General features: G+C 34.9%; 1 protein-coding gene and 1 long non-coding RNA gene across 3 annotated transcripts in view; one reads left to right on the forward strand and one right to left on the reverse strand.

Annotated features, from left to right (window-relative positions):
- The first annotated feature begins 290 nt into the window (after positions 1-290).
- On the forward strand, positions 291-16199 carry LOC143694294 (uncharacterized). The gene is made up of 2 exons (XR_013182656.1): positions 291-398; positions 6881-16199. It is a non-coding gene; the product is annotated as an uncharacterized LOC143694294 (long non-coding RNA).
- The window catches only part of SLC17A6 (solute carrier family 17 member 6), a 30341-nt gene continuing 21008 nt past the window's right edge, over positions 14934-24266 (reverse strand). The window contains exons 7-12 of one of the 2 annotated variants that reach the window (XM_054634639.2): positions 23614-23756; positions 21388-21537; positions 19893-20025; positions 19089-19199; positions 17465-17592; positions 14934-17068 (exon numbers count right to left, since the gene is read on the reverse strand). In XM_054634639.2, coding sequence (XP_054490614.1) covers positions 16736-17068; positions 17465-17592; positions 19089-19199; positions 19893-20025; positions 21388-21537; positions 23614-23756 — 998 coding nt within the window. In that variant the 3' untranslated portion in view covers positions 14934-16735. Of the gene's footprint in view, positions 17126-17464; positions 17593-19088; positions 19200-19892; positions 20026-21387; positions 21538-23613; positions 23757-24266 lie in introns of both variants that reach the window. The other variant, XM_077179566.1, reaches the window with a different exon arrangement.

Consider the following 24266-nt stretch of genomic DNA (forward strand, 5'->3'; position numbering starts at 1 on the left):
ATTGGAGGTTTTTGTTACATTTATTTTCAAGGTATGTGCAATGCTCTTTGCTCTGCTAAAGAAAAAACAATTCTGTCCTAAAATTTTAAAATCTAATTAATCATTTCTGCTCATTTAACTAGTTATGTGCAAATGTGTTTTCACTGTTACAGTTGTACAGCTTGAGAAGTCTTCACATGATTTTTTTCTCTGCTAACACTTTCACACCTGATGAAATTAAAGATGTACTGTACAAGGACACTTATCTAAAAATTATTATCTGTTAATTGTGTGCATCCATGCATGCCTCTTTAAGGAAATGCTCTGTATCTCTGCAACAGTTTCTGACTATCATGTGATGCAGGAATTACCATGGTAACTGCTTGGAGGCATTTTTTATTGTACAGCACAATGAGAAGGTAAGAAAAGCTGTGAAATTTGGTGGCAACACAAGTTACTGCTACCCTTGGTTTGTGTAGTAAAGACCTTTTATCACTCACGGTGATAAAAGTATTGCTGTTATCTTAGGATAGAATGTTTCTGTTCTATGCATGAAATCCAAATTAGGCATATTTTATTGCAAAATTAATTTGATTTTTTTTTGTATATTTGTGATTTATGGCTCCAAGAAACGCATTTGCTTGCTTTTAAGAAAGAGAAAGTGAAGAGGTCTTTTGCTCATTAATCTCAAGGATAAACTATTAGGCTTTCTGTAGTCTTCTGCAGCATTTGTATGGAAATGAATATCTTTCTCAAGAAAGGAATTCACAGACTCCTATTCCTTAAGGGAAATATTTCATGTTTAATGCTCTTTAAGAAATATGAACACAGAAAATTCAGTAAAATTGCATTTTCTTATATAGGATTACCATGCTTGATAAAGCATTTTTCTTTGAAATGCTACATTTTGAGTGAGAGGTGTAGAACCTGAAATACAAGTTGATTTTTAGGAGATAATAGCTGTATATGCCCCTAATAATATAATTTTAATATCTTGTAAGAGTTGTTTTGTGTGAGTGTTACCAGGACAGAGCAGCAGCCTGTGCATGTAATCTCATTCACTGGCAGTTGTTCTGATCCCTCAAGGAGCATTTGTTACTCACTCACTCCATATCTGCAGAGCTAAGCTCAAAGAGGTTTATTGAAGGGCCCAGTGAAATCTTGTTTCTTGCAATTCACTGCTGAAAGGAGAACAATAAAAATATAAATGGAAAAACAAATCTGTGCCTTAGAAGGGAGGCTCCAAAATGGAGATAGAGAAATAATTTTCCCCATTACATTATTATTTAGAACTGGTTTTAAGTCCTGTGAATTGTTGAACATACTCAGCACTCACAGCCTGATGTTACAGGAGTCCCATTTACAGAAATGAGTGTAGAGAATGTACTTCCCTGCAGCTCTAATGGGTCAAGCGCTCTATGAGAATCAATAATTAAATTGGACTGAAATTAATCAAACTTCAATCCAATTAATCCAAATATGGGTCTATATTTACTTCTTCCTCAAAAACATAGTTTTCTAGTGCTAGAAACTGGGAACTGTCTCTAGCTCTGCCTACCACATAAATTTGTCCTGGTCCTTTCAGTTTGCAGTTTTCTGAACTTAGTTTTTCCAACCCACGATAAATGCTGCTTTCACAGTGATTTGTGCTTGTACTGGTGTTTCATATCAAGATTGTTACAATTTCACATATGCTACTTGAAGGATATTGTCATAATAAAATTTAAATTTCACAGGTTCCACAGTTGCCACATCTGAAGCTAGAACCATTGCCTCCATGTAAATTCTAAACAGGCGAGGGCAAAGAAAATGAAATAACAAAATATTACAACTTGCCTGAGTTTCAACAAAGAATTCTGACATTAAAAGTAAACTATCTTTTGCTCCCAGTGTTTCTCCCTGTCAATATCAGAGTCTGCCACCTGCTAGATTGAAAAGCCCCACAAAGCTGCATTATTTTCCAGTACTGAGCCATGAGCTGATGTCACTCCTTGTATAAGACAATAATCAACTGAGTTTTCTCATCAGTTAGTTCCAGTAATGAAATTATCTATGTTCACAGTACTCACCGGCAATGCACAGTAACTGCCTCTGCTCAAGGGGTCTCTACTCTGTATTTATTTCTGTGAATTTTTTTTCCAAACTTGCACTGATTTTTATTTGGAGAAAAAGATTTTACTATTAGTTTATTAATATATGTCTTCTTCTCCTACTTAAGTATTGTTAGAGATAGTGACCTAAAGGGAAGTATTTGAGCATCAAGTTGCATACCCTATGTGGTAATGCTCTAAAGGGAAAAAGGAAGCTCCATGTGTCTGATGTTTCCTACAGTATTGATCATTCTCTCAGTCTGCAGATCCTCTTGGGAGGTTCACAGTGATAAAAGCTTCTCTGGACAGAAATGCTTTTACTGAATATTATAAAACACTGCCAAAAAAAAAAAATTAAAAACTACCAAACAAAAATATATTAAAATTACTGTTTAAATAGTGATTGTTTTAGGACTTAAAATATTTGAAAAAGCAGAACTTAAAATACCTTTAGAGCTCTTAGCAATGTTGTTCTTCTGTACATTTTGTGGGCAAAATCAGCACCACATGTATCAACTGATCCTTAAAAAAACCTTATCATACATGTATAGAAAGATATACACACTGACATTCCAGAAGCATGTCTACCTCATCTATTTCCTAAATGTCAAGTGCTTAATTGAAACATTCTTTTAAGAACATTTCTACAATATATTTACTGTGTATCTGGTATCTTTAAAAGGAAAAAGGCGAGAAAATCTCATATTGTGTGAGGTTTTAGCAGACTTTGCCTTGTACATTGTCAGGGGGGAATAAATCCTTAGACAGTATGTTAGTGCCACTAAAAATTACAACATAAAATTCTGTATGTTGTAATCCTGAAAGGGGCTCAATCGGAGCCAAAAGGCATTCAGCTTTCTTCATGTCTTGCTGAAGGAACTGTGCTCTGCCAAGCTAGGTAAGAAATGGCTGCTTTGCATATGTTCTTCATCAGATGACGAAATGATAGAAATGTTTCCTGATGATCTCACAGCATATCCTATTTCCCAGTTTTGACAGTGGCTTCCAGCAGTTTCTACAGGTTCTCTGTACAGTATCTGATATGGCTGGAGTGATTGTGCATATCTGTTTGCACACTGTCCATATAGTAGAACTAGTTGGCTAATTATGACACTTTTCAGTATTTTTTCCTGAAAAGAAAAGATTGCAGCAAAAAATTAGGATTTTATAACAGTGCAGGCTTTGGGTAGAAAGAATATAGAAATATATATATATATAGAATATAAAAAAAAAAATTTATGAACAAAGGAAATTAATTTGGTCCAAAGGTTTTCCTCTGTGTGTAATTAATCTACTTCCTAATAGAAAATATTCTCAGAATATTAACAGAATGTTTTGGGTTGGAAGGAACATACAAGGATCATCAAGTCCAGCTTTTAGTGAATGGCTCCTACTGAACTCACAACCTTGGTGTTATTAGTACAATACTCTGACCAACTGAGCTCATCTCAGGGCCATGACATATCACATACTAGTGACATTTTCTTTTTTATTATTATGTTTCATAACCTTTTCTAAAGATTGCTAAATGTTATTTCAGGTCCAACAATATATATTAAATATGTAATTTTGTTTTTACATATTTTCAGTCTGGTAATTCTGGAATAAGAACAAAAGGAAATCACTTAATTGGGGTGGCATTCAACCACCTCAAGTAAAACATCATCCCCTTTTCCTAGTAACTCGCTAACAATCATCTGCCTCAGCCAAAACACATTTGTCAATTAATGGAACTTTTAATTAATTAAAAGTTGGTTTTAATTAATTAAAAGTTGTTTTTTCTTCATCTGCATGAACTGTTTTCTGTGTAATCAATTAGCCAATGATCTTTATAAGAACACCAGTGCTACATTAAAGAGCACCCAACCAAAACTGAAACAGTGATGTACATGTAACAGCATAGCTATGCCATAAAGATCTCCAAGATGCATTTTGGAGATACATGTCTCAAGCTAATAACCTTTCATGTTTCTCCATTTCATCTGTATTTTGTCCTCACATCTGCCTCCACTGGGAGCAGTATTCATATTCCAAGCCGTGGGGCAGATGGTAGACCCTTCCCATTATTATGATTTTATTTTTAAAAAGGCAGCTTGCCATAAAACATGCCATGTATTTTAAAATTCTCATGTGAAGGGAGTGATGAGTAGCAGATACAGGTTTGAAGACACAGCTTTTGTAAGGAATCCTTAGTTCTCCCTCACTGCTCCAGTGACTAATTCTTTCTCCTCCAAATGCCAGATTTGTTACATGAGCAGAGCATATGACTAGGGGGACAGGGAAAAAGTCATGTATGCATGCTTAACTTTGGTGGTGAATATAAAAAAAAAATAGATTGCTGTTTATTTGCAAGGCCTTTTTGTGCCGGAGTCCTGACAGAAATATTTTGAAATGGAGAAAAGGGAAAAAGATTTGGTTTAATAAGCTTTTCTGATACAAGCAGAAACAGGTGTTCATGAGAGAATAAAAATGAAACTCATACTTGCCATATTTGATGTTGAATTCTGTTTAAAATTTTCACTCAGGCAAATATTTTTCTTCTGAAAATCCCAAAAGTAATTAATTTTTCTGAAAGGAAAATCTTAATAGTTGCCATGTCAAGCTCCCATCATAGAAACAGAGAATGGCTTGGGTTGAAATGTCACCTAGTTCCAGCCCCCCTGTCGTGGTACTCGTTCTTAGTATATGGAATTCTGTATCTAATCAGCTTGACCCAGAGTGAGTAGATTAGCAACCTTCAGGAATCAGAGATAAAGGATATGAGACACAAGTCAAAGTATGCAAAGTGTGAATAGCTAGAAGTACACAACTAGACTTTGGACAGTTTGGCACATCATGTTGCCAGCTCTTCTTTGATGTTATCAAATATTGTAGCCACAGTGCTATTTTTTGTACACTCAGAAAATGGAGCTACTAGCTAGTAGTTAGTAGGAGCTAGTAGCTAGTAGAAAATGGAGCTAGTTTAAAAACAGGTGTTTGAAAAAAGAGATATTGTTAGCTAAAAGATGGGCAGGCAACTCAGAAATACCAGAGAAAGATAGAATACAAAATTCATACTCCTGCAAACATTTCATGTTTTATCTAAACAAAGGGCAACACCTTCAAACTCTATACTTCATCACTATATTGGTTGCTGTGAGATAAAAAAATATTTTTATATTCTCAGTTACTATTAATTTGATATTCAGTATTTTTCTCAGTATTTGGATGTCAAACTACTCTTTGTCAGGTGTACAGTATGTACAATTTTCCCTCTTTGCTCAGAACCATTCATAATTCATTGCCTGAATTTGACTAACTGTATCTCTCATGAATTTACAAATAAGTGAAATTTCTTATACTCTAGTGGCTCCTTGTGGAGTTGCCTTTTTCAGACTAAACTGCGCATGATTCACTGTTTGTTTAAGGGGTTTTTCTTCTACATTTGCTATAATGTATATAGAAGTTTTGATTCTTAAGTAAATAGCTAGGAAAAATGGCCCAAATATTTGAAGACAGAAGTTCTTTATAAAGTAGTTCAGCAGTTTCATGATATATATTTTTAAACTGATTTGTTACTTGGGGTTTTCCCTGACTTTTTATTCATTGTTTGTTAACTCATTAAAAAATGTGCATAAATGAAATCTTCCAATATTTAAATTACAGATGTATGGAGCACTTATACTTATTAACCTGGCCTGAGTCACCAGAATAGAGTAGAGCTGTTCTATCAAAGTTGCATGAATATCTCTTTGCAACTCTGCTGCTTTGTTTCTGTCAACATCTCCCCATCCCCTTTTGCCCGTTTCTGCAACATACAAGAAAAAATGACAATATTCTTTCACAGAATAGAAAGCAAACCTTTCAGAAATTGATAATTACTAATTTAGAGAGCTAAATCTATATGCAATACTTAAAACCTCAAAATTTTTGAAAGTATCCAATGAAATATTTGGGCTCCAGAGTCGCATGTACAATCACTACATTTGTCTACTGAAATTTTGAAAAAAGATGCTCCACTTCATTGTACTCCAAGGCACAAACATTTATCTGTGTGCAGAGTTCCAGCTCCTGAAGACTCTGCATGGAAAAGATTCCATGGGTGATGGAGACCACTATGGCTGCTCTCACCAATCACAGAAAAGACTGACATATGGACAGATTAGAGGCAAACCTTTTGCTGTCCAAATGGTTCTTTGGATTAAGGAATCAAATGAAGCCGAGATCATAGATCTGGGCTGGTGATTGCACTTTGCAGATTTGGTCTGTTGGGCAGTGAGTCAAGGAGCACAAGTTGGGAACTGGGCACTGCTGCTCTCATAAAGATCATATTGGCTAATTGATTACACTGAAAACAGTTCATGTAGATGAATAAAAACCAACTTGTTCCATTAATTGACAAATGTGTTTTGGCTGAGGCAGAAGATTGTCAGCAAATTACTAGGAAAAGGGGACGATGTTTTACTTGAGGTGGTTGAATGCCACCCCAATTAAGTGATTTCCTTTTGTTCTTATTCCAGAATTTCCAGACTGAAAATTAACAAGCCATTAAAAAAAACCAGAAGCAAAACTCCTCATAGATATTAAATAACTGTATTTCTTATTTCTGGCATGATTGAGAAGATGCAGCTGGATTTTGGTGATAGGGTGCATCTGATTGATGGCAATAGAGCATTTGTAACTGCAGCTGATATGGGGTCTGTGTTGTAAACTTTAGTAATTTAATTTATCACAAATTGCTCTTAAACATCACAATTAAAGCTCTCAAATTAATGCCCTATAAGTTAATTACAATTTTTGTGTTTTGATCTTGTTTTCTATTAAATATGCAGTCAAGGCCCTCCGGGTACATAGGCGCTGAGGAAATGTAGATCAAGCACTAGGACACTGTAGTGGTGAGTACTACTGAACTGTAATCATGGAAAATAATAATTCTGTCTTCAAATTAGGATTTAAATGGGCTGATGACACTGAACAAGGAAAAGAAAACATATTCATTAGTTTATGCTATTGCTTTGTATACTGAGTGACATGGAGATGACATGAAAAACTATATTAATTCATTGTGCATTTTTTCATCATATATGTGGAAAAGAAACCAGTCAAGGTTGTACATGCAAATTTTAATTCTGATGTTTCCTGACTGCTAGCACTTGCCTTTACAGTCTTCAGTCTTCACACACACGCATATAAGCATACAGAGTAGTAACCAGAATTTCCAGTGCCTCTGTTGCACATGCTCAATTTGAGGTCTGAGCATCATCTGGGGGCAGCAGAAGACAGGAGGAATTAGAAGGTGGGTTTATTCTTCTGTCTGTGGACTTTAACCTCCTTTAAAGCCTCAAGGGGAAAAAGCGAGATTTTATTTTCTTTAGATTATAATAAATTCAACAACACTAAGTAGTAAGGCAATTGCAAGTGCTAATGCAAAGGGCATAAGGTGAGTTCAACTAGAATTAATAGAGTTTTGAAATCAGAACTGCTATTTCATGTAGGCATTTTCATTTCTTCCATTTAATACATAAATTATGTCATATTTTTTGTGCCGTATCAAAAGTTTTGGAGGATTACCAAAGAGTGGAGGATTACCTGAAATATGTTGCTTTTAGAATCAATTAAGTTGGAAAAGACTTCTGAGATCATCAGGTTCAGCCTAATACCAAACACCACCATGTCATTCCACTGGGAATTCCATGGAGTAGAATGACGTGTCATTTCCAATATGGAAATAGAATGACATGTCATTCTATGTCATTCCATTCCCATATTTCCACATGGAAATAAGTTCCACATCCAGTCTTTTCTTAAACACCTCCAGGGACTGTGAAGGTAGGATTGGTAAAAGAGGATCCTCCTGAAAGATGTAAAGTCTAGGATTGCTTACTTGGTAATGTGGCCTGCTACAGGTTAGTTCAAATCATGGGATCAAATCTTAATGGTAAAGTATGCCTGTATTTTCTAAGTAAAGCATTTTATCTTTTGCAAATATAATATCAGCATCTTGCAAAATTTACCCCAAACTGTGATAACTGTCAAAGTTGCTACTGACAATCTATGTTCTTTCTACAGATAAAGACTGAGGAAAATGACATCTGCAAACCAAAGTGTCCTTTCATGAATGCCTTATTAGGAATATGATGCTGGTTTTTTGTCATACATTCTATTGATCACAAGAAAAACAGAGGCTTAATTAAATTTGTTTTTCTTACCGCAACAAGATAAAAAATGCTTTTGAGATTAAACTGTAAACTTGTTCTTATTAGTGCCCAAAAGCAGATCAATAATTAATCTCTATTTCTTCCTGTACTTTGTTGTTAATGGCCACACACACCAAATGAAGTGAGGGACTGCAGTATTTTTCCTCAGGAGATCCACATAATTTCATTTCAGATGTCACCAGGTGGCTCCTGCATTGTCCATTCAGGCAACAGAGGCAAAGCCACATTGTCACACCAGGCTTCAACCTACTCTGTAAACACTTTTTGTTCATACATACTGTAATGTATGCTCATCAAAAAAAGGTTTTTAAAGAAATTTTAATTCCTAATAAAAATTACATGGACCTCTTATTCTGGAAGTGAATGAAGTTGGCCAGAAGAGTTTTAATATGTGACAGGTTTATACCCTGTTATTAAGATAGTTAAAAATCAGCAATAGAATTTTACTAATTGATTTTATTGTCTTCTCTGATGTTTGGTTTTGCATCCTGTTTTGATATTGACATTTAAATCTCTCCTCTGAATCATCTGGAGTAATCTTTTCTGTCCTGTTCTTTCTCACACCTTCCTTTTTCTGCATTTCTTTGTGAGATTTTTGTGAGATTATTCCAGGAAGAATCACATGCTATGAGATTTCATTGTAAAGGAAGGGAAGCCAAAGCTGCTTGAAATGAAAGAAGCAATTCCACAGGGAATGGTTAAGCCATGCTACCAACATCCTGCTGTTAAGAAACTTGTTTATGACTCCCTGTTTCATTTTTATAACATAATCGAAAGTGATATATTTTCAAGATTAAATCAACCAATAACAAAATAATAAATTAAGCATTTCCAGGCAGGGCCTTCAGATCACTTGTTAGTCAAACCAGGAGGCTTTTTTTCTGATATTTCTCTGGGCCGTTTAATTATTTATGGGATTGTCTTTCTTGCATGACTTACCTTTTTTACTACCGACAGAAATTTAGGTGAGCATTAAGGCATATTACCTAAGTGATGCTGTAACCAAAACATCTGGAACATCTGTCATTTGGGCACCATGGCAAGTGGAGATGGATACATCCCTTGGTGAGCAAGAGCCATACCTTGCCGTCTTTTGCTCTGTGTCACACAAACTTCTGTTTTCTTTGCTTCAGGTGCTCTCACCAACTCATGCTAAGTAGAGACAGGAGATTGCAGAAGATCAATTCAGTGACAGAAGGATTTGAACATTTCTTGGAGTATGAGAGACTGATAGCTGAGGCTCTGGATTCACTGCAGCCACAGCCCCAGCCCAGGGGAACTTCAACACTGTGAAGTCCTGTGAAAATAAATCTTCCATTCTAACAGACAATTAACTAATTCCAGGGGGTTTGAATTTGAGGAAAATATATAGTAAGGGCCTTCTCTCTATTTCTTCTCTGTTAAAAGAGAACGCAGAGTGAATTCTAGTGAGCAGAAGCACTGTGGAAACTCTCCTAGGTGGTGATGACAGCTCTAGAACAGAATTTCAGAGCTTGCCCAGTGCCAGTTTCCAGCAGTGCTCAGTGTGACAGGGACAATTCTGAGGAACTTGGGTTATCTTCATTGTAGTGACATCAAAACACATTGCTTCCATAGGAGCAGAAGTGAATATTTTGGCAGAGGAATAGCACTTGATTCTCCAAAGTGTCATAGTCTGTGCAATGTAGTATCAGTTAGGGAATTGATCTTAAATGAGTGCCAATAGTTAAATGTTAAATAGTTATTGTTAAATATTTTTTATTTAACATTATGATAAATACATAAAATAAAATAAATATATATGTTTTATTTAGCATTAGAAATGCTGCTATTTCAACACAACTCAAATTATTTCAGCTTGTATGCTTTCTGTTAAGTAGTTTTTGTGTCCTCTCAAATTAAATTAATGCACAAGAACAAATAAGCCACTGATGGCCCAAAGGATTCTATTCTAAACAAAAAGTGGAGTGTTTACATTTAGTAATATAAACAGTGAATTACTGTTGCATAAGGCTGGCCTTGTATGAGCAAGTTTCTAGGCTAATAAAAATATTCTAAGGCAAGAATATAAATGAAGTAGAAAGTGCTTTTTAGAAAACTACCTTTTCTTTTTACTTATATGAAACACATAGACACACAAAAATGTCCTTTAAAATAATTTGCCTAAAAATTAAATTCTGATTTCTTGGATTTTCATTTCTGTCTTTTTCAAAACTGAATGGCTTCACTATATAAAAATGAGAGAGAAGTGTCTATAATTGGGTGAGTATGATTGAGATATATGGAAAAAAATCAAAAGTATGTTTGCTCAAACACATATTTGGGAAGTAGATTTAATGTATATCATTTTTAATGTATTTCATTTTCAGGTTATTTAAAATGAGCCAAAAAAATTTAGAGTTTTGTCTGAAATTATTATTATATTTTTATAATCATTATTATATTTTATTTATTTTTTATTATTATATTTTAAAATTATATTTTATTGTCACAATAGGACACAAAATAAAATGACGCGGACACTGGACCTCCAAGATAAGAAGAAGGGAAGTTTACTTTCTGACTCCAACATTTATAGACTTTCAAAAGTGACAGTGCATTGGAGGATGAAAGTGCCACCCCTTCAATGACACTGGACAAGACAACAGTCCATCAAATTTCTCCTCCTCCAGAGGGGAATAATTAAATTAAACAATAATAATATACATAAAAGTGAGTGAGAAAGTTCATTACAAGAATGTAAACAGCAGAAGGCTTAGAAGAACTTAGAAGAACTTAGAAGAACAGGGTGACATTATTATTATTATTATTATTATTATTATTATTATTATTATTATTATTATTATTATTATTATTATATTTTTGTAATTAAAGAGCATACATCAACAGTATTTTAATGTTCATGCAGTGGACAATACTGTCTCACAAAGCTCAGCCACTTCTTCACAGTCCCATCACACTTGCAGTCAAGAAAAAGCCACTGAGAGCCATCACCTTCAGGGTTCCTAAGCAGAGGCAGATGGTCAGTGTTAACCCTACAGTGCTGTCTTGCGGTTTTTTGTGTGAAAAAAAACCCATACATACACGTATGTGCCAACCAGCATCTTTTATACATGCATTCATCATATATATACACACACTATATATATATATACACATATACATATATACACATACACGTTATGTGTATTGCACATCACATGCATCACAGTTCATTTGATGTTTCCTCTATGCAGGATAAACTGTTTGTGCTTTATTGACTCTATGATCAGACATAATTCCACAGAAAAACACAACTGAGAAGAAAGTTGACCTTACCTTTACTTGATTCAATTTTAATTCCACAAAGCAACATTTACAAAAAAAGAAAAATATTGGAATTTTCTAGATTGAAAATAAAAAGAGTTTTGTTGATTGTTCTGATGTTTACCTTGAAGAAAATTGTCATGTTATCCTCACAAACTCTTTTAGTGCAGGCCCATTGGTGGCATCTAGCCAGTGTTGGCACACTCAATGGATAATACAATGAAAACTCTAATTAAATGGCAACATTCCAATCTTAACAATGCAATACTTTATCTTTTATATGTTTCTCATCATTCATTTTCTGCTTCCAAGCATTATTTTTGAAGAGGGTGCAAGTGCAAGATGCTGAGGGCAGTTAAGGTCTGTAAGTGTCCCTGTGGCCCTGGCACAGAAATGTGTCAGACACAAGGCTGGGTGCCACAGAATGTGGCAACTTCTGAGCCCCCCTTAACCTCCGGAGAGAGTGACCAGATATTTAGGTCTTTGTACTCAGGTTTTTTCTCCTCACTGTCCCTTCCCTTTCAAACCATTCTATGATTCTCTGTGAAAAACTGAGGAATTTTGTCGGCTCCTCTGTAAGCTTTTCCTCAAGTTTCTTACAATGCTTTATTTCCTGTAATTTCTAACTTATCCATGTATTTAATGTCTGACTTTAAGTCTGTTTTATCCTTATTTTTTACCTACTTTCTTACAGATAAGAGCCTGTCACAGGTTAAACCGTTGCTAAAAATGTAATTCTGTATTGTTTTCTGTATTGTTTTCTAACCTCTCACCTGTGGTGTTTGAAAGAAACTGTTTCACCTGAACCAAAAATTGCAAGGATTATATGTTTCTAATGTTAAAATTTTACCAATGAGACATTTGCCAACAATAATTTTGAACATTAATTCCCAAACATGGCAGATTTTGTCTAAGCACTTGACTCAGTATAATTAAGCACACAGGCTTCTGTAGAGGCTCATAAGTAAACAGAAAATACTTTTCATTTTTGCTGTGCTTGGGGTTACAGCTGAGTGAAGAGACATCAAGCAAAGCTACAATAGCAACATAAGACACACTAGCTGGATAGAGAGGACATCCATAGATAACTAATTAAAATATCTGATTGCAGTTCTAGGTCCTTTAATTATTTACTCTTACATCTCCCAGCACAATGAAAATTATTAATGCAAAAGACACAAATTTCAGGTAGGTACAAAAGCAGCTGCTGTTAAGTAGTTAATCTAGACTTATACTGCTTTATAATAGCCTTTAAACTGCTTCACAGATTATCATGAAAGGAACAAAGCATTTCATCTCTCAGAGGCAGCAACTGAGACTGATGTTATCTTTCTTACGGTACAGCTTTGAACTGTGACATTTATTCTGACTTTCACCCTCATTCCTATTCCTAGCTTCATGCTGAAAGAGAATTTAATTCATATTTGCAGATATTCTTTTGTAACTTTTATTCAACCTTTACCTTGAGGCTTTCTTTTTCCCCTTAGGCAAGTTTTTTTTAAATTTGATCAATTGAATTTCATGATCACTTTTGAAAGTAAAGAACACTTTATGATAGCTTTATCTCTGCAACAAAGAGTATGTGTTAACAGGAGGGATCCCACTGAGGGAGATTCAAATATTTTAAGACTTGTCAATTTGACTGATACTGTCTATATGGAATCATTTGAGGACATGAAGATGAACATCTGAGGTGTTATTCTAGCCCATCTAAATGCAAAGTTTCCCAACAATTTAAATGGAGCCTGGATTCCACCCCTTCTTTTTACTTACCTCGTTGAAAAGATAACCAAGCAATAAATAAAAATGTGAGGAACAATTCCATTTTTTTTAACATATTAAATGAGCAGGGAGTACCAGATGGGGAGGAGAACAGAAATTGGTGACAAGACCAAACCATGAAGTGACTGTAACCATGGTCTGATTGACAAACAGGGGGGATTTGAGCTTCTGAGATTTCCAAAAGGGGAGGACTACACCACACATGTGCAACAGGCCTGCAGAGCAAACCTTTGAACCTCTGCAGAAAAGAAACCTCTGAGCAGAAAGAGCACAGCTCAGAAGAGGCTGAAGAGGTACATTTTAGCAATGCTACTTTATAAAAAATGAAGTGGCAAGAGAAAAACATAAACCTATTTACTGAGAAGAAATATAGGGGTTTAGATGAAGGGTCATGTCCCCTCAACTCTCCTTTTTCCTAAAGCAGACAGAGCTGCTGATGCTTGTCGTTGAAGCACCGAATTATTTTCTCCATTTCCCCCTTCTTCCTTCTCTGTCATGTTCCTGGTAATTGCTTCCTGCATTTTCACATGAATAGGAGTCTGTGAAGAAGCAAAAACCTTAGGACCTATCATGCTCCTTCTTCTTCCCAAAAGAATGGATTCTTCTACTCTGCCATTGAAAGAGGAAGTGAAGGAGACAAAGCAGAAGCAGAGAGCTAAAATAAGAATGTGGAGATTCCTTGAGTAATGTAGCACTCATAGGCAATTGTTAGGTCCTTACTGAGGTGTAGCTGGCTGAACAGTGCAGTGTCTAATGCCTAGATTAAAGTCTCTCCTTTGTTCTACATAATTCAAAGGTCTCAAACTAAGAAAAAAACCCTGCCTATATTTAATGAAAGGAAATTATTTAAATAATTCTAAGATAGAGAACTTGTAAGATTCTGAAAATTAAGAGGAATTGATTTTTAGTTAGTTTGTATTTTCTGAGCTGTCCATTTACCCCAATAAATACAACAGTAATTTTGAAGCCCCTTGTTATCCTACTTATCCTACTTTTGAATCTTTCAGGTGAAAAGCACTGGGCCTGTTACTGCTCTGGTTAGTGTTCTGAAGCCTTTTGCTCAGTTTGATGTTTCTGAATTATTCTACTTGGTGAAAGAAAATTATTGAAAAGCAAAAATTTTATTAGAAAAATACTTATTATTTAATATAGGGTTTCTTAAAGTTACTGATTGCTGTGGGGTTTATGTAAAAAATGGATGGAAAGTAGTATGTTTCACTTAAGGAACCTTGTTAGATAATCAAGAAACGGAAAAATTCCATAAACAGCAATGTGTACCTTTTAATTTTCTTTCATTTATGCCATCTTTTTCACTAACACAGATTAATCTGTCCTTCCTGGGTTCACTGCATCTCTCACACTGATCCTCCTGCTCCTTTCCCTTGCACATCTATGCCAGCCATACTTCTGAGAGCACAAACATCTGCAGACAGGTGCCTTCTCACCACATGGCTGCAGCAAGAACAGAAAATGTGAGAGGTTGGGTGTGGAGCAGAGCTCCCAGCTGAGACACTCTCTCCATGTCAATAGCAGAATTTGTTCTGCAGTCACTATAACTGTAGTCATCTACATTAAAACACATTTAAAAATTACAAGAAACTCTAGTGGTCCTTTTTATATAAAAGGATAAATAGAGCATTTTATTAACACTTTTTGCAGCAACAAAAGTGACAAAGTCCACATCTTTTTCATTAAACACAGCAAAAGCTATGGTCACGTTTTACATCACTTTGAGGCACAAAGCAAAATACTTCTTTTCTTAAGGTCAAGGTATGATTTGCATTAAAAAAAAAGGAGAAAAAACAATCCTCAAGTTGTATATTGCGGTAGCAGGGTTTCCAATCACTAGCACAATACAATGAACAGACCAAGAATCCAGAATGGATTGTTACATACAATAATATTCATTTGGTTGAATTAAGAAATGGATCATTGTTGTCATTTTAGAGTATTAAGAAGTGGTCTGGTGTTGCTAACTTCAGTTGGTTCAGTTTGGTTCAATCCCAACAACCCCAAGTATATACAACAAGCTAAATATAGGTTAATATATCATCTAGAAGGTTATGCACTTCATAATGCATTGCACTTATTGCTTGGTACACTAATGTTTCAGTCACTGTTGAGTTATGCTCAAAGGACAAGCGTGATGCTTGTTGGCTTCTTTCAACCCAACACTAGTTATTTACCACTTTGGTTTATTGTGAGATTTTAGGTTACTCATATTCAGTGTCCATTATTATTACTAGGTTTGATTGAAAGACAAATACATCTTTTATTTCAGGGATTTCTAAAATAACAACATTTTCTATAATTACAGTATCTTCAATAAACATATCTATGTATACAATTGTGGCACAATGTGTAAAAATATGAAAGCTATTAAGGGAAGAATAAGGGTTAAATTATTCTCTGTTTCTTCTATTGGTTTCAAAATATCCTGCAAAACAAATTTATCCTTTTTATAGGGCTATTTGTTCATAGTAAACTTCTCTTTGGAATTTTGTAAAAGACTATATTCTTTTCTATGTTATATTGGGGTATTTTTTTATCTTTCTAAAGACACGAGTAAAAATTCAGAATATACTGCAAAGACTAGAATAATAAAGCTTGTATTTTGATAAAAGGATTTTCCAGACTGCCTGAAAAGTCAGACTCAATATTTTATATTGTTTTTATATTAGTTGATAAATGCAGGGAAGAACATGACAACGCCTATATTTTCATGAGATTCTGTAAAGGATAGAAATAAGGATTTGTGCCCAAAACATTCAGTATAAAACTCCTAAATAATTCCTTTATTTATCACAGAGTAGCCTGCAGCATGTAATCACCATAAACATACAATATGCCCTATTTGTTCTTTAGGCTTGATACAATTACCAGTAAGGGAACTGGATCAATCCTCATCAACACCTGGGACTCAACCTTTCTTCTTCAAGAAAGCTCTTGTCCTAGACTAAACACACAACTCCTACATTGCACTGAGTAAATGTGTGTCTTTAACACAACCTCAATACAGTGTAACAAATATATAAGTGCATTTTTAATGATCAAGTAATTTTGGCTTCTAAAAAGAGCATTAGATGTGCCAACTTGGTTGCTTAGTTGTGCTTTAATCTGTAATTATGAGTTTTAGCTCTTGTATACTGTAAAGTATCTACTTGCCTCTATAGTTTTGACCAGTAAACCCTTAAAACTCTAATGTTTATAGAACAAATATAACTTAATGAAAGTGATAACATCACAACTCATACAGATTGCACTTTGATGTATTTTTTTTACAGTAAGACCTTCCTGTTTGATATGTGTTTACATGTTTATACCACATTTTATTTCTGTGTGCAAACAATCACAATGAATTTAATCACAAACACTACAAAATATACCAAATATTTAGGTTTGTTATGAATAATCTCTTTCCTTGTAGTTGTATGAGTCTTGTACTTCCTCTTGTACAAATTCCTCTTTTTTCTCCCAGCCATTAGGCCAGCCACCATTGACCTGGGTTGTAGCACCGTAAGACTTGGTGGTACCATAATTTACATAATTCTGAGTAATGTCCCCTGTCTCCTCAGCAAGTTCATCTTCATGAATAAAGCCACATTTCTCTTCACTTGTCTGTTCAGGGTCTGCCCAGGGCTGTTTCTCTCCCGAAGCAAATATGCCATAGAAGATCACACCTCCATAGTGCACCAAAGCAGCAATGAGGAAGACATACTGCCATTCTTCACGTGTCTGTAAAGAAGAAATTAAAGCAGAAATGAGGAAGACATACTGCCATTCTTCACGTGTCTGTAAAGAGGAAATTTGCCCAATCAGAGTAGCACATAGATTTACCTAATTCTTCTGAGCTGCAAGATTTAAATTATGGATTGAGGTTGTGAGAGCACAGCTAAAACATTCATGTGTCCATTTCAGAAATATTTATATGCATCTTTCTTTGAAAAATTTATCAGCCTACAAAAGCATCAACCTAATGGGCATATAGTGAAGCATGCCTAAAATTTGCATCCCTGGATGCAAGTCCCAGATTCCAGTATGGATATCTTGGCAAGTTGTATTATAGAAAGGTCTTTCTCTTGAAACCAGTTGTACCAAACTGGAAGATTTGAAAATGGTATTTCCATTTACCTTGTTCTTTGTCATTGCTCCAACAATTATAGGGCAAACCATTCCAGACAAGGTCCCGACTCCATTAGAAATGCCCATTAAAATGCTAGCATACCTTGGGGCAATGTCTAAGTGGTTGACATTGAATCCTGCAATAGAAAGGTCAGTGAGTGTTCACACCAAGAGCAGAGCAGTACTTCAGTTGAGAAAAGTGACATGACATTTTTACTATAACATATCTGGGCTGCTTAATTGCATTTCATTATCTCTAAAAGACTTACAATGCTTAAATACTCCTAGAGAGACTCTGGGTTTTCATTTTCTTTTAAGAAAATATTTTAAAGGGATACCAGGTTAAATTTCTCCCAAAACTGCAGTTTAAGAAAACCCCAAAACCTCCCAGCAGTGTCTGTGTGGAGTAGAGAACTCAGTAGATATTTAGGTAGGGAAAGAATTTGCATTTCACAGTCCCTTCCATGACCATTTCATGCTGTAAATAGCATGTCTGTTCTTCTTCCAGTATGTAACATCTTCTCTTCCTATTGCCCACATTTTTCTTTTTGTCACACAGACCAGCAGAAGGGAGTAATTTTCTATTCTTCAGTGTTAAATTGGAGAAAAAACCAGTATCTATAACTGAATTACTAATTGATTTTGAAAGACATTTACTTGTTCTCTTGCATTTTCAGCAGCACAATTCTGTTGAAAATGTATGCAGTAACTTTTTAAATAATCTAAAGAGACAGAATGAATTGTTCACGAAATAAATACTTAAATAAGTGAAATCAGAATCCAAACCTTTGGATACAGATGGTATAATGGAAAGGGCAGGCAGTATGATATGGTCAGCTTGGGGAAAGTGCAACACACTTCCCAAATTGTACAAAAAAAGAATTATACCTTGCAGAATGCGTGACATTAAGGACAGATTTGATTAGAGGAGATTTTAGATGTTTGGCACAAATGAAAGAGAGCCTGTTTGAGACATAAGGAACCAGCATGGGAGAGGATACTAAAATCACAGTGGGAAAACAAGGGGAGGCCAGGTGACTTGTGTTTGGGACGGGGAAAGGCAAGGGGTTGATGAATCAGCAGGAAAGGGGAATAGCTGAACTTTAATTCAGAAAAGAAATCCTAGTAGTTAGGCCCCAAATAATATAATACTAACAGGCCCCAAATTAATAAGATAATACAATATTAACAAAGAAATAACCAGTATACAGTGGAAAAAAATAAAAGACTTCTATTTAAACAAAATTATGTAAATCTAGGTATCATTATGTAATACCAGTCCATTTGTCTTCTATGTTTGATTTCAAGAAAAATCTGTCATGTACATTAGCATCTTAATGAGAAGAGGGTCTAATTTACTGCAATGAACATGGAAAAGATTGAAGTATTTGAATAGAAATAATCTAATATAAAATCTGTAATACCAAATGTACATTCCTTTATAATGATCATAAATAATATCTATTTAAATAAATAATATCTATTTAAATATTATATATATTTAAATAAATAATTTCCTTTGGGAATTCCAGAGTGAGTAGGCTTTTTAATTACTTTCCATGAATAAAAGCAAAGATAGATGTTTTGTCTCCTAAGATAAAATAGTTTAGTGTTAATAGTAATAGAATCTTACCAGATATGGCAAATCCACTAAAGCCTACAGCAAGCACTAAGAATGAAATAGCCACTCCTTTGCTGTGTGAATATCCCACCACAAGAAGAAGAGTTGCTTCCATACCAAAACCTGGTGAAATAATAAATAAACCAGACATTGAGTTACATTCCCTCTCAAACACTGCAGGCCTTAGGATGCCATGATATTCTATAGGAAAACAAATAAAACACTATCTCAGAGTGGGATACAATCAGGTATTTCTGTCATCTCTAAAAACCACATGTTCTACCTTTCTCAAATGATACTTATTTTACTCTTTATATGCTAATTTATTGCCACTTTCTGTCATTTTTAAGATGAAAATAAACACTTGTGATGGGGTTAGGTCATCCAGTCAACTCCCATGGGTAACCTGCTTGTGAATTTTCCAGCCCTTACCACAGCTAATATGGCTTTGACACCTCAGAAGTCAAGGATGAAATCTCAGGTTGTTGTCTAGGCTTTCTTAGTTCAGAGGGTGTTCAGATGAGGAGCTAAGGCTGAGTAAGTAGCTAAGAGTAGGCAAATTCCCCTCCAAAACCTCATCTATTTCTTTAATAGTCTAAATGGTTTTCCAAATACCAAATAACTCTATGGAAATGGCCAATGAGAGCACCTGTGTTTTCTTTTATTTAGTAACCACATCTGCACTGCATAAAAAATGCAGAAAGTATTGCCTCCTGAGAACATACAACTGTGCAGTTTGTCTCTTTATTCTATACAGAACACAAGATGAACATCAAATCCCTTCAAGAAACATTTAAATAAAATAGAAAGGCTTACCTCCACAGTTCATTATCTTTCTGACATTAGTCGTTGAAACAATCTGCCTGCTTCTTAAAAAGTCAGCAATTTGTCCCCCAATAGGAACAATAATTGTCATCACTAAATGTGGCACAGCAGATAAGATACCCACCTAAAATTAAAATTAGAATTAGCAAAGAATAAACCATAAGAAACCATAAGAAAAATCATAAGAAAATAAGAAAAACCATAAGATTCTTCATTTTCTGAAGCATTCAGCAGCTAATTAATTCTTTCTTTTCAATGTCACACTCTGTGTTAAAGCTTAAAGTCTTGGGCTATGAAATGAACAATGTGATCTGAAGATTTTATTTTATTTTATTTTATTTTATTTTATTTTATTTTATTTTATTTTATGAAGTACAGTGCTAATTTTTAAGAACTTCTGATGCCATGACACTTGTTTTTTTATAGATTGTTTTCATAGTTTATATTTAAGCTAAGGCTTTTTCCCCTCACTTACAGTCCCCGTGTCAGAATTTTCAGAAAATTCACGATCAAAAGTGTAAAACTGAATTGCTGCATTTCTTTCAGTGTTTAGTGCAGCTTTGCAGCAAGCCTCACATGCCCAGACAGATTCCCTGTGGATCATCATCATGTGCACAATGGCCATTTTTCTTTGATTTCTGACCAAGCTGCAAAGTGTATGTGGGCAAAAGATGTGTGTGAAAAGCTTTGTATATAGTGAAAGATAAAATACTGAATATTCACTGGTGGTATTCAAAGTGCTCAGCATATATGGCAAAACAAGAGGTAGTTCTTTTGTGATGACTTCTCCAATAGATTTTATAGATTTCTTCTCCAATAGATTATTCATATTTACCTCCCAAGTCTGATCCAAACTTCACATGAACCCCATGGAGCCTCAGAACACCCCTACATCTCACACTTTGCCTCTGTCTTTGCTCCTTTCTGAATGAGAAGGGGGGAGCAGCTCTCACCGCATTAAAGGTGCATATAGAAAGGTGACAAATTTATTATAATATCCTTCCTGGAACAAGATGGCCCTGCTTTTTAAAGGCACCTGGAAAAATCCATTTGTCAATGATTTCTATAAGCTTTGGTGGGATTCTGCAACCCCTGGGGCATCAGGGATAGAGTGTGATGGGTCTGCTGACACATTTCTAATACCAAGCATGATCTGGTTTTGAGAACTCAACTTGCAATGTAGCCCCAAATAAATCATCACTAAATCTCACCCTGCTTCCACCTTTCCCTATCCCATCCTTTGTCACAGTTGTTACTTCACTTATTCATGCTGGTCAAGGAAACAGGAACTGGGATGAGTAAGATTTAAGATGTAAATCCATGCTGAAGATGTGTAACACTTTTCTTTCCTATTCTTAATAAATCCTACAATACTTAATTGTAGTAATACTACAATACTTACTACAATACTTCTTAATAAATACTACAAATACTAGCTCTGATATTTACTTAGTTAAGATAAAAGCTTCACATTCTTTTTACATACCTTGCTTATTTCAAATCCAAACACTTCCTCAAAGTAAGCAGGCTGACTAATTAGCAGTAAGTAAAAAGTCCAGCTTCTACAGAAGTTTGCAACTATTATTGCATAGACTGGCATAGATGTAAAAAATTTTCTCCATGGTGTTTTGTATTTCTGAAACACAGAAAGGGGATCCAGTTACCGTCTTGGTCATTATCAACTCTCCATCTTTCCTTACCCTTTTCTTTAGCTGTGGTCCAACAAGCATATCTCTGCACAGCATATAAATGTTACCACAAAATGCACAAATGGAGAAACTCAGTGATACTTAATTGTATCAGAACACTCATGTACAAGTGCTTTTATCTCAGTCATATAAATATATACATGGACATAAGACCAAAATAGTAATGTCTTTAAATAATAATGTCTTTAAAAGCAAATGTTGCTGTATGTAAGGAAACAGTTAGATTTGACACTAACTACATGATTCCTTTCAGATTTACTGCAAACAGGTATTTTAGCATTTAAATCTTAATTGCAGTATTCCACCTTTCTTTTTTTTTTTTTAATCAAGTCTCAGTTGAAACTACTTGGTCAATATATTTTTTATTTGTATTATTTTATTTTTAAAATAAATTTCAGAAAGAAAAAAAAAAAAATGAAAGACAGATGGACAACCCTGCTGAGTCCCAGCACCTGTCCACAAGCCCAGGCTTCCACCCATCTGTGTTGATCCAAGCACAGGATCCATACCCAGATAACTGCTTGAAAATCACTTCAGCAAGAATTCAGGCTGAATTCAGTCTACTATTGATTTGAATACTGGCTTTTCTTAAAAAAAAAAAAAAAAAAAAAAAACCACAAAAAAACCCCCCAAAAAACCCCAGCCTATAGATAGATATGTGCAACACCTTGTATATCTATTAAATTACATTTAAGTGAGAGGTAAGGATTAAGTGACTTAATTACTGAGAAGCCAGCCAGAAAATCTAACTTGATGGTATGGGAAGAATTTCAGCTTAAATATTTTAGAAGCAACTAAATTATTGATACAAGATAATCACTTTGGAAAAAAAAATGTTTAATTAAAAAGCCACAGTAAAAAATAGAAATTGTACAGTCCAAATTAGAATTGTATGGACATCCTTCAAAGTAACTCATTTCACATCAGATTTTCAAAACCATGAGCCCTACTGGATACTGTTGAATATCAACTGAGACAGGCCCTCAATAACACTCAAAAGTTTCAGCTATCAAAAAATGACTCTAATATTTTCAGTTGCTTATTTAATACTAAACCAAGTTTTTAATAAGTCAAAAATTGTTAATTCCTCAGTTCAGTCAAGAACCAGTGTTCTGACCAAATAGGAAATATAATGAGGGTCTACTGGGAATGGGTAGTGTAAAAATTTAAGCAGATGAAGTGAGGCTTAAAGAATTTTTTTTATTTTCCTGAGTGAGTGAGCAAACATGCCAATAGTTTCTTTAAAACTTTTCAGCAGTTACAGAAATAAGATGATTATTAGTTAGCACAGTTGGAATGTTAAGTGGCTGGAAAATTCAGAGTTCATACATGGTTTTTAGGTCATACATGGTTCGTGAGAACTAAACCAGTACAGAACTAAGATTATGAGAGGCTTGATAACATGTCTCCAGCAAAATGAGAAATAAAGGGAATTGTTCTGAATTGTCCCCTGCAATAATGGGAAATGTTCTTATGGATCTCAAAGCATGCTCTATTGCAACTTGCAGTTTTTCTGGCAGACAAAACATAAAATAATAATGATGGGCATTTTATGGTGTTCTGGGGACCTCAAGAGACACTGAGCAGTGCTTTTCCAGCAGTTTGCTTTTAGGAAGAGGAGAACCTTCCATAAATTACTTATATAGGAAGGAAACTGACTTTTTCAGCTCAAGATATAAGAAAATTCTAAATAAAGTTGCAGTTTCAAACGTAGCTGTACCTCTGTTTTATAATTTGAAGTAGACAAAGAGGCATAAATTCCATGAGTCATCTGCTAGAAGAACTGTGTTCTCTTAGTGCAAAAGCAGAATCTACCCAGAAATCCACCAGCAGATTTAAGAACTTCCCATCCCCCAGGAACACATTTGTTCAAATTGTTCAAAATGCACTTTTCAATCTTAAGGTGAGTGTTTGATTTTTTTGTTGTTGTCTTTTTTTGGTTGCTGGGATGCTTATTTTTCTTACTATCTCATTGGAAACCAGTGTGTGGGTAATGTTCTTACTTCCATTGCACCTAGGAGGTTGGCACTCTCTCCAATGCTTTCTTCTATGTATCTCCTTTCTTCATCTGTGATTGTAGGATGCTTTGCAGGACTCTCATATGAAACCAAAAGCCAAAACATGTACCAGACTATACCAAAGCTCCCTTTGGAACAGAAAGAAAGACTTAAAAAAGAAATGCACAGTAAAGCAGCAAACAAGGAAGAAAAATCTGTGAAGCATTACAACAAGTTTAAATGGCAATTGTTGTCAGTGCTTCTTTACTGAGTTTTCTCAGTAGACATAACTCTACAACAGAGAGTTTGGTCCTGTGAATAATACTTGTGCAAAATGCATGCAGAACTATAGCACAGTGAAGTAGTCTTTGCTTTGTTTACAGAATTATTTCACTGCAAGTGAATATTCACTGATCTTAACATCAATTTGTACAATGAAACAGCTTCCATTTCATTTCACCAAACTGTAAATGAAGGCCCATCCAGCTTTAAGATGCTGATGTTTGATTACTGCATTAAATTTTTACCTGCAGAATAGAGGACTCTGCCAACTTTTTCAGCATAGCAACGCACTTCCTGAGTAGTTTATTAAATTTCTATAATGCTTCCACTTAATTCATATAAACACAGACTGAATTCCCTTTGGGCATTCTTTTCTG

The sequence above is a fragment of the Agelaius phoeniceus genome, chromosome 6 (genome assembly GCF_051311805.1).
Source record: "Agelaius phoeniceus isolate bAgePho1 chromosome 6, bAgePho1.hap1, whole genome shotgun sequence".
NCBI lineage: Eukaryota > Metazoa > Chordata > Aves > Passeriformes > Icteridae > Agelaius > Agelaius phoeniceus.